General features: G+C 48.1%; 1 protein-coding gene across 1 annotated transcript; it reads left to right on the top strand.

Moving 5' to 3' along the window:
• Window positions 1–10,368: 10,368 nt before the first annotated feature.
• On the top strand, window positions 10,369–13,927 carry Tmem177 (transmembrane protein 177). Its single transcript, XM_036202288.1, has 2 exons — window positions 10,369–10,431; window positions 12,474–13,927. Exon 2 carries the CDS (start codon window positions 12,689–12,691, stop codon window positions 13,622–13,624), a length of 936 nt encoding a protein of 311 aa, XP_036058181.1. The 5' UTR covers window positions 10,369–10,431; window positions 12,474–12,688; the 3' UTR covers window positions 13,625–13,927.
• The last annotated feature ends 2,609 nt before the right edge of the window (window positions 13,928–16,536 follow it).

The following is a 16,536-nucleotide window of genomic DNA, read 5'->3' as shown; positions in this document are numbered from 1 at the left end:
AGAGACAGGAATTGAAATGTAGATGCTTTGTTTTTAAGCTATACTTTTTCTTTCTGGAAATAAAAAATATGTCATTGTTATGATGACCCCCTGAGAGATTGTTAGTGCCAGACTGTGCTGGAGCAAAATCTGCCTTCCTGAGCAAGGCAAGAGTCACCGAGACAAGGGACTAAGGGCCAGGGGCTGGGGAGATGGCTCAGTCAGTAGAGTGCTTATCTTGCAAGCATGAAGGCCTCACTGCTATCCCAAGAACCCATGTACAATGCTGCATATAGAGGTACACACGTCTAATCCAGATGCTGGTGGGCAAGAGATGAGGGAAGGGAGAAGATCCCGAGGCTCAGTGGCTGGCCAGCCTAGCCTACTTGGTAAATTCTGGACTACTGAGAGGCCTTTTTGGGTCTGTTTTGTTTTGTTTTGTTTGTTTGTTTGTGACAGGGTTTCTCTGTGTAACAGCTCTGGCTGTCCTGAACTCGCTTTGTTAACCAGGCTGGCCTTGTGTTGGGATTAAAGGAGTGTGCCACCACTGCCCTGCTAGAGAGATCCCACCTTAAAAAACAATGAGGACAACATCCTGAGAAATTACACCTGAAGTTGTCCTCTGGTCCTCTACACACATTTATACATGCACCCAGATTTGTGACTTACCCCTTTGAAACAGCATAGCAACTGATTGTCAGGAAACCACAGGAGACCATCACTGCTCAGGATCCCTTCAGCTGCCCATCATCCGCAGGGCAGCCCTCATTTCTCATCCTGTGGGGTAGGCAGCCTGTTCATCTGAATCTATCTGGCAGAGAAAGTTGGCTTCCGCTGTGTTGAGGCTGGGGCTCGGCTGGCAGAGTGTCTGTTGAGCATGTGTGAAGCCCAAGCCCCATCCCCCGCGCTGCATAAACTGGGCCCTGCATTTAATATGTCTACTTAGCCTCTGGCACCACAGAGGACAAGTCCAGGACCTGAGTCCCTCCGAGTTCAGATGATACACTCGTCGGCTTCATTTAGCAGCCCCCAGCCATCAGTTCCTCAGCCTCTGGCTGGCTCTACTGCCTCGCCCTCTTTTCTCCCAGGTGCCCAACATTGCATTCAGAACTGTGTTGACAAGTTTTTCATTGCTGTGACAAAAGCGACTTTAAGGGAGAAAGAATTTGTTTTGGATCATGGTGCCAGGGTACAGCCATCATGGTGCCAGGATACAACCATCATGGTGTCAGGGTACAACCATCATGGTGCCAGGTACAGCCATTATGGTGCCAGGGTACAACCATCATGGTGCCAAGGTACAACCATCATGGTGCCAGGTACAGCCATCATGGTGCCAGGGTGCCAGGGCACAGCCATCATGGTGCCAGGGTGTCAGGGTACAGCCATCATGGTGCCAGGCTGAGTGTGAGGCTGCTAGTCACACGGCATCCACAGTCAGGAAGCAGAGAAATGAAAGATGGTGCTCAGCTCACTTTCTCGTTTTTATTCAATCCGGGACCCCAGCCGGGGGGATTGTGTCACTCAAAAGTAGGGAGGGTCTTTCCACCTCCATCATCTCAGCCTGGAAACTCCCTCATAGGGAGGCTTGTGTACTTGGAGATTCTGGACCCCGTCAAGTGAAGATCAAGATTAACATCACAGTGACTTTCTGGCTCAGGCTTTGTTACATGAACTTGAATCTGTTCACATTTCAGTGAGTGTTTGTGTCTGCCTCAGTTTCCCCACTCATGAGCAAGCACCATTTCTTTTATCTCACTCCCAGCTTTTCCAGACCTTCCTAAGGCTACCACCCCTCAGAATGGTTGTGTTGACTGTGTTGGGGAATCTGTGCCCCCTAGTGTATGTTACAAGAAATACATCTCTTGACTTGAAAGTTGAAACCTCAGTTCCTAAGTGACCCAAATCACCTTGCAGACCGTCCAAAGAGCTTCCCCCCAACCCCCTTCAGATCTCCTGTAGATGAAAAGAGGCAGGGAAAGTCACCTGTGTTTTATTCTGCAATCGATGCCAAGGATAAAGTTCCTTCAGTGCAGCCATTGGCCATGCGATATTCAGAGGTTCTCTGGGACAGTGGGTGGAGCAAGGGTTGGCATTGCATCTGAGTGACTGGGAATCTCAGGTGCACCTGCTTCTGGAGATCCAGCAGCTCTCTTTCTCTCACACTTACTAACATTATTACTCCATTCCTGATAGGATTAAACCAGGGGCTAATCAGGCCACCCTAACCTGTACCCTATGGAGAGCTTGTCTATGAATCTGTAACAGGCCCCTAGTATCCAGTACCAGGACTCCAGAAAAAAAATATTAAGTTCCAGACCAGATGTTGCTCAAGTTAAGCCCATCTGGAGCCTCCCTCTCTGGTCCTCATAGTTGATCCCAGGATCCCTGCTGCTACAGAGAGACATGGACACTCTTCTGAGAGCCTGGGAGTCTGGAAACAGACTCCGCAGGTGTCAAGATGCCTGGGAATGACAGGATGCTTACAGAGCTCAGATCACCAGACCCAGGCATGAGGGGGCTGGATGTTAAGGAAATGCACCCCTCCTCCACATCTCCCCATCATCTCGTCACACATTAGCAAGAGCCCTTCCTCCCCCCACGGGTCTGAATCATTCTATGCCTTTTCCCCAAAGCCTTACAATAGACTTCTTGACTCCCCTGGGCAGTCCATAACCTGTTCCTTACTCTCTCTCTCTTGTGGCCTCAAGAAATAATCTGCCTCCGTGTGTGCTATTGAATTCAAGATCTTACGGTTTCCTAAGACTCATGGGCTAGAACCAAAGATCTTGAGGACTTCCTCGACAGCTCTCTCCTTTTGTGCTAGTTACAGCTGCTTCCTCTCTCGGGGACGTTCAGTTGGTGAAGTATTTTCTACGTAATGTTGCAGAACTTGGGGATCACTACCTGTGCTCCAACAAACCAGCTGTGGCCGCTGTCCACTGAAAGTCAGCTCTCACCTCATTGGAATAAAACATGGATCATTCTAGAGCCAAAAACGTGTGTCTGTGGCTTGGGAACACAGATGTAGATCTCCCCAAATATCACATCATATGTGAGTCTTTTCTTTCAAATCAAGTCTTTGAAGGGTCTTCCTCCCCTAACTTAGGGTCAGTGGCTGATTGGCCCACAACCGCTGTATAAACATGCCCTGATCTGCTTTGAACTTCTTTGGGGAGCAGGAGGGTCCAACTATTGAGGGGGTAGGTTTCCAGGTGTGGGGTTCTCTGTAACCACCACAGCCAACAGAGTGCCAGTCCGAGAGAGGCAAGGAGGAAATCTGGTTTGACACAACCCAGTAGCTGGTGTTGGTTCAAGCTTTAAGAGTATGACACCAGGTAGTTTATTTTAGGCACATTTAAATCACAGCACAATTTGAAAAAAAAAAATTCTTCCTGATAATTAACTCAATCCCAGGTACAAAATAAAGCTTAAGAACTCTTCATAAAGTACACATGACCTCTTCCATAAAGATGGGTTCTATAGATTGATTACATGCAACATGCTGAGGCTCTCGGGGAGCTGATGTGGTCTCAATCATACAGATAGCCTGAAGATCACCAGTCTGTTAACCACCCCTGCTCCTGCCTGCTGTGCAGAAAACATGTTTTACATTGCTGTTAACTAGTGGCAAGAATAAGACCACTACCACAGTTCTTTAGCCTAATTTGAAGCAGGCTTTATTAACTACTGGCCGGGATGGCAGACCCTGGCCATGTCCATACCCAGGACTCCCAGAGAATGGCCACAAATTACATTAGTTGGGTGCTTATAAAGGCAAACCCCTCAAGGCTCCTTACTTCGTGCCTTCATCCAATTGGTATCAAGCATACATCCTGATGCATTTCCTGCTTATGTGTGATCAATCACATCCTTCGATGTTGAGGCAGCCAACCTTGTTTACAGAAGTGGAAACAGATGGCTTGTTATCTTACATGAATGACAGCCCCCAGCATTTCAGAAAGTTATCTGTCCTTGGACAAGTGGGGCTTACAGGTTAGAGGCATTTTTATTTTCTAGAGCTAGACCTTGTAGGGAGTCAGGGAGGGGAAGGGAGAGGGGAGATAGGGGAACCAGGTGCAGCAGCTAGGAGGCCAAAGGTACAAAATGGAGAAGGTAACCAAAATGTCTGGGTTATATAGGGAAGAGCCTCTGGGGGAAGGGCAGCCCACCCCTGGGTTGCAGAGTTAAAGGTAGAGTTTGCCAGCCATACTTTGTAACAGGGAGGCACTGAGGGATGCTGGGAGAACCTGGCAGCCAGGTCCTTTGATATATTAAATAGACACCTTAGCCATTTGTCCTGGGCTTGAAATTTGACAGGAACTAGGTGTCCTTGTCCAATGTAGTTGACCTTTTAGGGGAAGGTCAAGGGAAGTTCTGTGACAGGACAGGAAAGATGTGCAAAGTTTCCTTCATCTTGTATTCTTGCTGAAGCCATTCCAGGTTTAACTAGAATTTGGTCTCCTTGATGGAAAATTACCCAACTCTATTCCAAGAACCCAAGATGCCTCAGCTAGCTTACCTTGGCTTCTGTTGAAGCTCCCCCTGCAGCTGCCAAGTAATACCAGGATGTGGTGTTTGCCTTTTAAAACCCCTTACTCTAAACACTCAACACTATACTTGGGTCCTGTAATACTTGAGTGTAGTCCCAGCCAGATGTAATAAAGACTTTCAAGTGGCTATAACCTATGTCTGAGTGGTCATCTCTGGTGGACTCCTAATAACAGTTTCTGGAGGATTAAGGTGGGTTCCTGTTTTCCAGGGACCCATCTTAGGAGATCTGCTTTTCTTTTAAACAGAAACTCATCTTCAGGTTTGTTTACCTAAAAACAGTCCTTCTATTTACTGTTGCAGAGTATTTGATCACACTGTGAGCCCCAAGTTGGTGTTTGCATTAATTAAATAAAACCAACCATGAGTCAGGAGGTGGAGCCAGGAACTAGTTGACAAAAAGTAACCATGGAGAGTCAGAGGGAGTCTGGAAGTTGGATAGAGAGGTGCACAGGAAGGAGTGGGGAGGGACTTTGAGCATGGCAGTCTTTTTGGTTTGGCGGAGTGGAAGGATGCTCTCTTTCTGAGATGCAACCTCTCTAAGCTAGCAAGTTTTCTCCCCAACCTCTGACTCCGGAGTCTTATTGGGAATGTTAGAGATTTAGTTAAAGCTACATTTAGTGGCAGCAGCAGGAGGCAGACTGGGCTGGACGTAAAAGCCCCACTGGCTGCTGCCTGAGGAGCTGAAGTTGCTGGCTGAAACAGAAGTAGATTCAGGTGCAGCCGCTGTGCCAATGGAAAACAACAGCTTGTTATGTCACAGACCTTCTGTTAAGGGCAATGTCCCCAGCATTGACATGGGGGTGTGGGAAAGGGTTGTGGACCTAACACTGAGGAACTGCATCTGGAAGTTGACCTGACCCTGGTCTCCATGCACATGCACACACAAACACACAGAACAAGAAGCAGGCCAGGGTAGAGCTGGAGTGTGCCCAACCATGAGCTGCCCTGGGTGCAGCCAAGATAAGTACACGCTCTTTCTTGGAAAGAGCTTAACTTTATTTATTTTTGTTTGTTTGGTTTGGTTTTTGTTGTTTTTTTTGTTTTTTGTTTTTCTTTTTCCCCAGAGCTGAGGACCAAACCTAGGGCCTTGTGCTTGCTAGGCAAGCCCTCTACCACTGAGCTAAATCCCCAGCCCCAACAGCTTATCTTTAAAGGGCCTCATTATACCTTAGACTTGGCCAAGATGGAAACCAAGAGGTCTGTCTGATGATAGTCTCTGAAATTGGTTTGCTTCCTTTAAATACTCAGAAAAAAAAATTGTTAAAAACCATTTGTGAAAAGACTTCAGAGGAAATGACATTTAGAAACAAGACCTTTGGAGACAGTTCAGGAGGTAGAGCACTTGGTCTTGCAAGTGTGAGGAACATAATTCAGATTCCCAGAACCCATGTCAAAGCCTGGTGGCATGGTAGCCTGCCTGTAACCCATCCCATGACTGGTATAGACAGGCTTCTCAGAATGAGCTGGCTTGCTAGGCTACCAGACTGGCAAACTCTAGATTCAGTGACAGGCCTTGCCTCAGTAACTAATGTAAGGAGTGACTGAAGAGTGAAAACACATGGCATAAGCCTTAATCAGCACACACACACACACACACACACACACACACACACACACACTACTCATGCAATCCACACACATATAAATATGCATATATAAGTGTGCACACCACACACACACACACACACATACAAAAATTTTAGAGAAAGCAAACCTTGAGATGCATATGGAAAGTAGTCAGAGGACCCTACCCCCAGGAACCAACAATGCACACCTTACACAAAGTGATGGACCAGCCTGCCATCTTAGGCTTGAAAGCCACCTTATAGTCAAGACAAACTAGACTCATTCCTCTTTATAATTAAATCTGTTTCTCAAGGATTGGGTTCTGCCCCACCTGTAACCTTAACTGCAAATGGTTCTGTACTGCCTGTTCCAGGAAATGGCAACTGTGTCTTTTTTTTTTTTTTTAAGGTTATTATGACCACCTTGTTATGATTACCTTGTGACCATCTTGCAACATGTCTGTTTCAGGAGGTTGTTATGACCAGCTTGTTATGCTTATGTTCTGCTTCTGTAGCTCCACCTATTTGCCTATCAAATCCCCCATTTGGAAACCCCTACTCCTGAACTATAAAAACCCTTATCTTGCTGGGCATGGTGGCATATTCCTTTAATCCCAGCACTCAGGAGGCTGAGGCAGGTGGATCTCTGAGTTGGAGGCCAGCCTGTGCTGTGGGATGATCCTTCTGTACACTGTGAATGTGTGTTGCTCTCATTGGTTAATGAAAAAGCTGTTTGGCCGATGGCAAGGTAGGGTAAGTTTAGGTGGAAGAATCAAACAGGACTGGGAGGAGGAGGGTGAGTGGAGTCTAGAGGGAGAGACAAGAGCCATCTGCCCAAGAAGTGAGAGGCCAGAGGACTGGTAAAGCCACGGCTACATGGCAATACATAGATTAATAGAAATGGGTTAATTTCAATGTAAGAGCTAGTTAATAACAAGCCTGAGCTGTAGATGTAACCAGCTTGTTAAAGAAGAAACACAGAACCAATTGCAGAGTTAAAAACCACGAGGTCAGAGCAAGAGCGGAAATCCTTACCCTTCACTGTTTCTGCCGTTCTTCCTCTCCGCCAGAGACCTACTTCTGTGCATCCTGTCTATTTAAAAACTTTCTGTTCTCCTCTCTCATTGGTTGTAAACCCAGCCACATGACCTCCTCGTCACTGCCTGTTTGTACAGACCTCCAGGTCTTCTATGGTTGGTATTGAGATTAAAGGCGTGTGTCTGCCATGCTGGCTGTGTCCTTGAACACACAGAGATCCGCCTAGCTCTGCCTCCCATGTGCTGGGATTAAAGGCATGCCCCACTACTGCTCAGCTTCTGCTCTGGCTTGCTCTGACCTCAAGGCAACTTTATTGACATACAAATAAAATCACATTTCAATACAAATAAAATATCACTATACTGAGCCATCAGCCAAGCATTTATAATTAATATAAATTTCTATGTGTTTATTTGGGACTGGGCAGACTGGTCTACACAGCAAATTCCAGGTCAGCCAGAGCTACACAGAGAAACCCTGTCTAAAAAGCAAACAAACACAAAACAACAAACAAAGAAACAAAAACCCACCTTATCTTACCCCGGTCCAATGTTAATTTCTTTCTTTCTTTTTTTTTTTTTTTGCCGGAGCTGAGGACCGAACCCAGTGCCTTGCACTTGCTAGGCAAGTGCGCTACCACTGAGCTAAATCCCCAACCCCCCAATGTTAATTTCTTAAACCCCACCTTTAGAGAGAGACAGCCCATGTACACAAATTAAAAAAAGATTGCTTTAATTAATTTGGCCATGATAATGTAGGTTGGTGGTCTTTCTCCTTGCATCTGTCAGATTAACAAGAGATACACAAACACACCCCATCCGGGGTCCATCCCTAGAAACATGGAACCTTTTTATTAAAGGTTTTTTTTGCATATGTTAATTAAAATCACTAATGGTTTCTTTATGATTATAATATTTTCGCACATGTATGTAACATGTTGCTCATATTCACCCTCTCTTGTCCCCTCCCATGCCTACCCATCTTCTTCCTAATTACTCTCCCTTCTACTTTCCTGTGTGTGTGTGTGTGTGTGTGTGTGTGTGTGTGTGTGTGTGTAAAACAATGAATTTCACATGAGGGCTGCTTACAGGAGCATGGGTGAGGGATTATTTGAAGAAGTGTGGGCATCTTACCAGTGGCTACACCACTGAAGATAATGTCTGTCTGTCTCCCCGGCAACCATTAACTTGCCTGTCAATCCTCTGAGAGGAGGCCTGTGAGGCCCTCCATGCTCTGTGATAGAATATGGACAGACATAATCTATACAAGTGGTCACAGCTGCTGTCAGGGCATCAACTTCACCCCTTAGTTTAGAGAAATGCAATGGGAGCATTGCTGTCTTGATGTCTTGGCCACTGATCTTCAATCGCCACCATTATCTTACACCCGGTGTCATGGCCTCGATGTGGCCATCCACTGTTCTTGATGCCCTATGTTGGTGGGCTGGGGATTAGTCCCTTCCACAGCTGACCTCCTGCCTAACACGACCAGAATAAGAACCAGGCTAAGAAAGAATTATCCCCCACCCACCTTAAAACTGGGACATGGCCGGGGGTGTCCTTAGAGAGCCTCTCTGAGTCCTAGGAGTTCAGTCCTTAACACTGAAAAATAGGCAAACCAGCCGGCCTAGGACATAGGTGTTTTCCTGGCTTTGGAGTAAGACTCAGATCAGAACTCTTGCAGTTGGTCCTCTTGCTCGAAGGGTTCTGATTTTGACCAGCGCTAGACCGTAAGCAACCCTGGCTGTGCAGCCTAGAGCAGAGCTTGGGTCTTCAGGCTTCTTAACTATATTAACGAACCTAGAGATCTGCCCGCCTCTGCCCCCAAGTGCTGGGAATAAAGACACGCCACCATGCCCATGGAACCAGTGCTCTCTATTAAAACTCTTTCCACACATCCTCACGCTGTAGGTTCTTTCGCTGGAGAACCCTGACTAATCCTGGGGGTTATTGTATTTAAAAGAACCAACTAAGCCAGGGGTGGGGGAGCATGTGTGGGGTGTGTGGCACACGCCTTTAGTCCCAGCACTTGAGAGGCAGAGGCAGGCAGATCTCTGTGTTTGAAACCAGCCTGGTCTACAGAGCGAGTTCCAGAACAGCCAAGGCTGTTACACAGAGAAATCCTATCTCAACCGCCACCACCGCCTCCCCTCCACCACCAACCCCCAAATAAGAGAGAACCAACTAATGGGGAAGGGTGTTGGAATGGGGTTGGTTGTGGTGCAAGACTTTAATCCCAGCATTTGAGAAGCAGAGGCAGGTGGATCTCTGAGTTCCAGGCTAGCCTGGTGGACAAAGAGTTCCAAGCTGTCAGGACTACACAGAGAAACTATGACTAGAAAACAAACAAACAAACAAACAAAAAGAACTAATTAAGTTCAATCAAAGTGTGGTTTGAAATGTCTCAGGAAACTTGATCAATTAAAGATGAAAATTGTGGACATATAAATAAGGAAGATAATCTGTAAGGCTTGTGGGCTATTTGAAAGTTGACCATAAACCAAGCAGAATAATATCTTTATACAAAGATTCCTGGATGTGTTAAGGCAATATTTATAAACAGATTTTTAGGCTTAAAAGATACGGGATAGTTAAACATATTACACTAACCTACAGAATAGTAATTAAAATACTAGTAATACTCAGTATTATTTTCACACCCCAAAGTACCTCAGGATTGTTTTTAGAAAACTTGTCATTAATGAAATGACTCAACTGGTAAAGGGCTTGCTTCAAAAGCACGAGGGTCTGGGCTCAATCCTCAGCATCCACATAAGAAGCTGGGTGTTTGGGTGCATGCTTGTAATCCAGCACTGGGGAGGCAGAAACAAGCAGATCCTGGGACTCACTGACCAGGCAGGTTAGTTTAATTGCTGAACCCCAGGTGCCAGTGAGAGACCCAATCTCCAAACCGTGGGTGGCTGCAGGGGTCATTCGTAGCAAATTTTACAGACCTTCTTCACTAAGCTTGGCTCTCCTCCCAGCGTACTGCACAAATATTTATTCTACGCTGTTAGAGGAATCAGGACCAGATGACAAGAACGTCTCTATCGTAGCTCTGATGGGGTCCGCCACACGTGAACCGATGACAAAAGTCCTCCGCCGTCTGAATACAACCCTAGAGAGCTCAGAGTCCAGAAAAGTTCCTCCAGGACCTGCGTGCAAGCGCTACTCCAAGCCCCTCCCACCAAGCCCCGCCCCAGCCACAAGGCCCCGCCCCCGAAGGCCCTAGACCGGCGTGCTTTGCGCTTGCCGCATCCGGCGCGGGAGTCTTGCTTTCCAAGGGCTCTGCAGAGGTGAGCTCTCAGGGTTAGCTATGTGCAGGGGACTTCTCCCGCGACCCGCAGCTTCCAGGAGCTAGCGGGTTCCGGCTGTAGGAAGCAATCCTGTGGGGCATGGCGGAACCGTGTGGGGGACCCTTCCAAAGCCAGAGTCCTACACCCGCTGCTGGGCCTGCTCCGGGGCTCACGGGCCGACCTGGGAGAGTCCTTCGGCCGGCTCTCCTGGAACCCGGTTTTTCCTAGCCTCAGTTTCCTCTTGGAAAGAATGACTTAATGCAGAATCCTGCGTTATGTTTGTAGCAGGGCATTGCTTATCAAACGCTCTGCGTAGATAGGAATACAATGAGGTTGTATCCAAAGGTAAATAACAGTGATAATTAGTGACATAGTCATAGACGAAATAAGGTGCCCAGAATGTTCAAAAGTGCGCCTGTGAGACCCTGTCTCAAATAAACAAAACAGTATTGACTATGATAATGAATCCGGCCGATGGGCTGTTTTGGTCTATTTGTATACATGTAAAATTAACATTTTTTGAAGTGAGATGCTTGCTGTGGACCCCTAACAGCCTGTGGTCAGATATTGAGCCTGTACTCTCAGTGACTAACATGCCAAAGTACCACACAGTGCATGTCCTGACTGACAGTTAATTTTCCCTTAATTCAGGGGTTGGGGATTTAGCTCAGTGGTAGAGCGCTTGCTTAGCTAGCACAAGGCCCTGGGTTCGATCCTCAGCTCTGAAAAAAAAAAAATTCCCTTAATTGGAGATGCGGAAGGTCCAAGACCGAGATATAGCCAGGCTCAGCTCCCTCAGGCCGTTCTCAGCTAGCAAATGGCCATCTTTCCCCATATCCTCATGTGGTATTCTCTCTGCATGTGTTCTAATCTTAGACTGAAAGCAGTGAGACTTAATTAGAGCCATCCCAAGAACCTTAGATATTTCCCATCTCACAGGCCCAAGCAAGCTCCAAATACAGCCACATCCTAAGATAACCAAAATCTGGCCTCAAACATGGGAACTTGGGGTTGGGGGACCAATTCAGCATATGACATTGCCACTTGGGGTTTTGGCAAAAACAAACAAACAAACCCAAAAAATTCTTATTTTCACAACTGAAAATTAACCATTGTGGTATAGGTTCTAGAGTTATGAGGATTTTTCTTGGACTGACTATAACGAGTCAGCCAGCTGCAGATCAAAAACGTTTGGGGGAAGTTTTCATCTGTACTGAACATGGCATTGTTTCCCCAAGCATGTAGCGTCACAAGGTCAGATGCAGCATTTGCATTGTAGCAGTACTTGAAGTAATCTAGTGGTGACTGAGAACACAGGTAATGTACAAATGCTAAGCTGTTTTTGTAAGAGATGAGCGTCTAAAGGTCTGGGAGTCGTGGGGCGATGGGGGGGGGGGGGGTCTTGAATCTGATCTGCTAAGGATATGCATATGTAGTGTGTGTTACGTATAATCTTTTAAATTTCCCTGTTTAGTAGAAGTACAGGTATTTCCTAGTCCAGTTAGCCTTCTGTGTCCATGGATGCATAATCAATCAGCCAGCCAAGAATGAGCAGAGGCAGGCGGATCTTTGTGAGTTCGAGGCCAGCCTGGGCTACCAAGTGAGTTCCAGGAAAGGCGCAAAAACTACACAGAGAATCCCTGTCTGGAAAAACCAGAAAAGAAACAAGAATGAAAAGTACACAAGACAAATTGTGTCTGCTGAGCCTGCAGACATTCAGTAGAGTAACTATATGTAGCATTGTGCTGTATTGAGTATTATAAGTAGTATCAAGAACGGAACCCTTGCAGCTACTGAGAGACAGCTAGCTGTGTGTTCTCAGAACTGTGTCTAGCATATAGTAAGCTCTCTGTGAACTATACATGTGGTTCATTCTTCAGTCAGTTAGAGAGTCACTGTGGGATGAGTGGTGGGTGGAGAGGGCTGTTGAATACTTAATGCTGTGTCTAGCCATGGCAAGCAGACTAATTCCAGCCGTTGCCAGAGGATGTCCACTACACTTGGAGACACTGAAATGCTTCCTGTGTATTTACTCACCACAGCCCCTGAGGCCCTTGTCACACACCTGCCTGGCAGATGGAGAGTTGATGCTGTGAAACTCCCAGGTGGTCTGACTCTGGAACCTACACTCAGTCACGATGCAGCATTACTTCAGTTAACCACGGTGTGGCCCCAGGGGCTGTCCGGTCTGTAACCTGACAGAATCACCAGCTGACTTCGCTTATTCTTGGCCAAGTTATCTGTAGAGACAATACTCATGGCTGGTCCTTTGTGGAAGGCTACAGCCTTTATACAGAGACACAGGACAGGACTGTTGGTGGGGTCCTGTGCGGGCCTTTTTGGGGTTCAAATCTCATTTCACCTCTTCTCGGATCCCATAGTCCAATGGCTCTACCAGTACTGGCCTCAGGGCCAGCCGGCTCCTCTTGCCCCTCAGCTGCAGAGCCTCTTCCAGGAGGTGCTACAGGACATGGGTGTCCCCTCAGGTCATCACTACAAGCCTTTCACCGCCTTTACTTTTCAGCCTGTGAGTGCTGGCTTCCCAAGATTTCCTACTGGGGCCATGGTGGGAATCCCCGCCATCTTCCTGGGTGGCCCTGTCACCACCATTGACCATACTGTGGTCATACATGGGCAAAGAGTGAATTGGCAAAGCCCAGCAGGTGCCAGGCTGAGAGACGCCCTGACCCTGTCTCATAATGCTCAGAAGTTTGCCTTAGCCAAAGAGGTGGTATACCTGGAGAGCAATGTGGCTACCCTACAAACCCTGCCAGCCCCAGCTTGCCTAGCAGGAACCTGGGTACTAAGTGTGGGTATCAAGCATGCCCTGGGGCTCCATAGAGGCCCTGTGAGCTTTCGAGCTGCCTTCAACTTGGTGGCAGTAGTGGCAGGCTATGTGGTCTACACCTTTTGCAAGGACTCGCTCACTGTTGCCCTGGAAGGCTGGCTAGACCGCCGCACAGCCTCTCTGTCTGCAGCCTATGCCCAGGGTGGAGTGGAATTCTATGAGAAGATCCTGTCAGGCAACCTAGCCCTCCGAAGCCTTTTAGGCCCACAAGGGGAGAAGCTGTACACGCCAAGTGGGAACATTGTCCCCGGACACTGGTTCCGCATCAAACACTTACCCTACACTACCCGCCGGGACTCTCTACTGCAGATGTGGAGGGTGACACTCAGCCCAGGGCGCTCCTGAGACGCCAGTCAACAGGGCCCTCCTGGCTCACACAGGCACTGCCCTGTGATGAATTCTGGGGGAGTCTTTCGATATGGCTGCATCCACAGCCCAGGGTCAGAACAGTGACCATCTTTGGAGTTAAACAGCTCAATTCTGACCCCATCGTGGATGAATTTGGTGGCTATGGGTGAGTCCCTAAATGAGTCTGAGTCCTCGTTCGCCTCAACGATGAAGTGGGAAGGATTGATTGTCGGGTCGAATGAGATTGTGAGCTGGAGGGCCTGGTAGAGAGCAACATAAATAAACAGGGTGTTCATCTTTCTTGGTCTCTGAATTCCAGTGGGCTGTGGATGTCAGCCTATGTGTCAGCACCAGGCACATGTCTGGTACATCAACCCTCTCCTACAATGGAGAGCCACCCCGATCTACCTGATGTCCAAAAGCTAACTTATTCCTCACCTTTAAACTTCAGCCTCGGTTGGCCATTCGTGTTACCTTCTCATTGGAAATTACATCTTCCCTGGGGCAGTCTTGAAGGATGTCGGCCTGGGACCCGTGTAATGCAGGGGAAGGGGATTAGGCCATACCGAGGGAAGGGCACTCTGTGGCATCTGGTTATTCCTGGGTGAACCAGGCCAGGCTGGAGAGTGACAGCATTGGATACCAGTTGCTTCTGCTCAGACTTTGTGTGTGGTCTGGAGTGCAGTGGGGTGCCGGCTGCAGGCCCTTCCCCTGGGCATGGCAGGCCGAGCTCTTGAGGACAAGGGACTTCACGGCTCACAGGTCCCTAGCACCGAGGACAGCATACAGTATGGGCCAGATAAAGGGATGGTGCTTTAGTTTTCTTTTCCGTTGAGGTGGCAAAAATACTCTGACCGAAAGCAACTCCAAGAGAGTTGGCTTACACTTCCAAGTCATAATGCATCTTTGAGGGAAGTCAAAGCAGGAGCCAGGAGGAACACTGCCTGCTGGTTCACTCTTACTCACAGGCTTATGCATAGCTGTGTTTATATAACCCAAGACTACCTGCCGATGGAAGGGACCATCCACACGGGCTGGCCTTTTCATCAGTTAACAGTTGAGATAATCCCCCAAGGACACACACACACACCACTATGACCTAGGCAGTTCCCCATTTGAGGCTTTCCCTTCTCAGGACTCTAGGCTGTGTCAAGTTGACATGGCTAGCCAGGACAGATGGACAGTTACTGGATGGATGGCTCCCCATCCTGGCTAACAACACTCCACAGGTTCTCTGGGGCTTCTCTCAGTCGCTGCTGTTGCTGTATCCTAAGGGCCAAAAACCTAATTCTTAGGTGGAAAAGTCTGGACACCATGGGCTCCATCTTCTCCACACTCTCCAGTCCCACACCGTCTACTTTCAATCTTGCCAGGAACCAAGATGGTGGCCACAGGCCTCTGCTGATTTGCTCAAGTGCTAGGGTTTAAATGGGATTCCGTCCCATTGTGGCGGTGTTGAAAGGGGTGAAACCTGAGAGGCAGGGCCCAGTGGGAGGTGATTAGGTCATTTGGGGCATCATCTTCAGGAAGGATTTGTTCTGATCTTGCACAGTGAGCATTGCTGGGCATAAGTAACTAGCTTTGGTTTGCTTTAAGATTTGAAATGAGGTCTCAGTGTTGTTCAGGGTGGTTTCAAACTGGTGGATTCAAGTGATCTCGCCACCTCAGCCTCCTGGGTAGCCAGCATTGCAGGTGTACCACCACACACCCGGCACAGACTGTGCTGCACACCTGTAATCCCAGCATGGGGGAGGTTTGGGCAGGAGGATTACTAGTTTGAGGCCAGGCTGTGCTACATAGTGAAACCCTGTCTCAGGATAGCAAAAACCTTGGCATGGTGGCTCACATCTGTGATCCCCAACACTTGGGAGGTTGAGGCAGAGGGGTTAGAGGCTAGCATGGGTTATATACTGTTGAGTGCCAGGCAAGACTGAGCCAGGCGGAGACCCTGTCTGGAAGGGCAAGACTACCCCCCCCACACACCCCAGCTTCCTGTTGTGCCCTCCTCTGAGACACCTTCCACAAGGTCCCAACTGAGATGAGCAGAAGCAGGTGATGTTTTCCTGAACCTCCAGAGTGATGAGCTAAATAAACCACTTTTTTAAAAAATCCAGCCTTAAGTATCTTTGTATCAGCAGAAAACATCAGTACAGGAGGAAGGGAGCCCCAGTGTAGGAGAGAGCTAGTCCCTGAGACAGCTCCTTATTTCTCTCTCCTGCTCCTGGGCAAAATCTTTGTCTCCACTCTCCCATGTTTTAACATGGCTCCCTGCCCCCAGAGTCTTAGCTGTGTGTGCGTGCGTGCATGCGTGTGTGCGCGTGTGCATGCACATGTTTGTTCCCCACTCTCTCTCACAGTCATGTATACACAATCAAGCCAGAATACAGGGAACAGATCTGAGAGGTATGGATGGTATGGCCTGGCTCTGCCCATGCTTGATTCCAGCTGGCCCTCTTCTGTCTCCTCCACTGTCCATTTTTCAAGGCCACCCAGCCATATCTGAAGCTGGGCATTTGCAAAGAAGCTGTTCTGTGGCGTGGACAGCCTGGAAAGGCAGTGCAGTGAGCTTTGAAAGATTGTTTCCCTAGACTTTCGGGCTTTTGCACGGTGCACATACCAGGATGTTTGGGACTTGGAGCCTTGGCCATCCTAGCAAATCCTTGAGGCTGTCCTGTTCACTGAACTCACTGCTGCCTCATGCAGCTCTACATCAGATCCTTTCAAAGCCTGTCCTGGTGATTTGGGGGTGAGGAGTGGGGTGAGGCGGGGTCTCACTTTGTAGCTCTGGCCCTGAACTAAAAGAGATCCTCCAGAGTGCTGGGGTTAACCGCATCTGCCACCACTCCTGGTAGTTCTGTAGGCTGCCATTGTTAGGTTGGGATTGTGGAGGCGACCAGCATCTCCAGAAG

This window comes from Onychomys torridus, chromosome 11 (assembly GCF_903995425.1).
Source record: "Onychomys torridus chromosome 11, mOncTor1.1, whole genome shotgun sequence".
NCBI lineage: Eukaryota > Metazoa > Chordata > Mammalia > Rodentia > Cricetidae > Onychomys > Onychomys torridus.
This window is presented reverse-complemented; position numbering and strand designations above follow the sequence as displayed.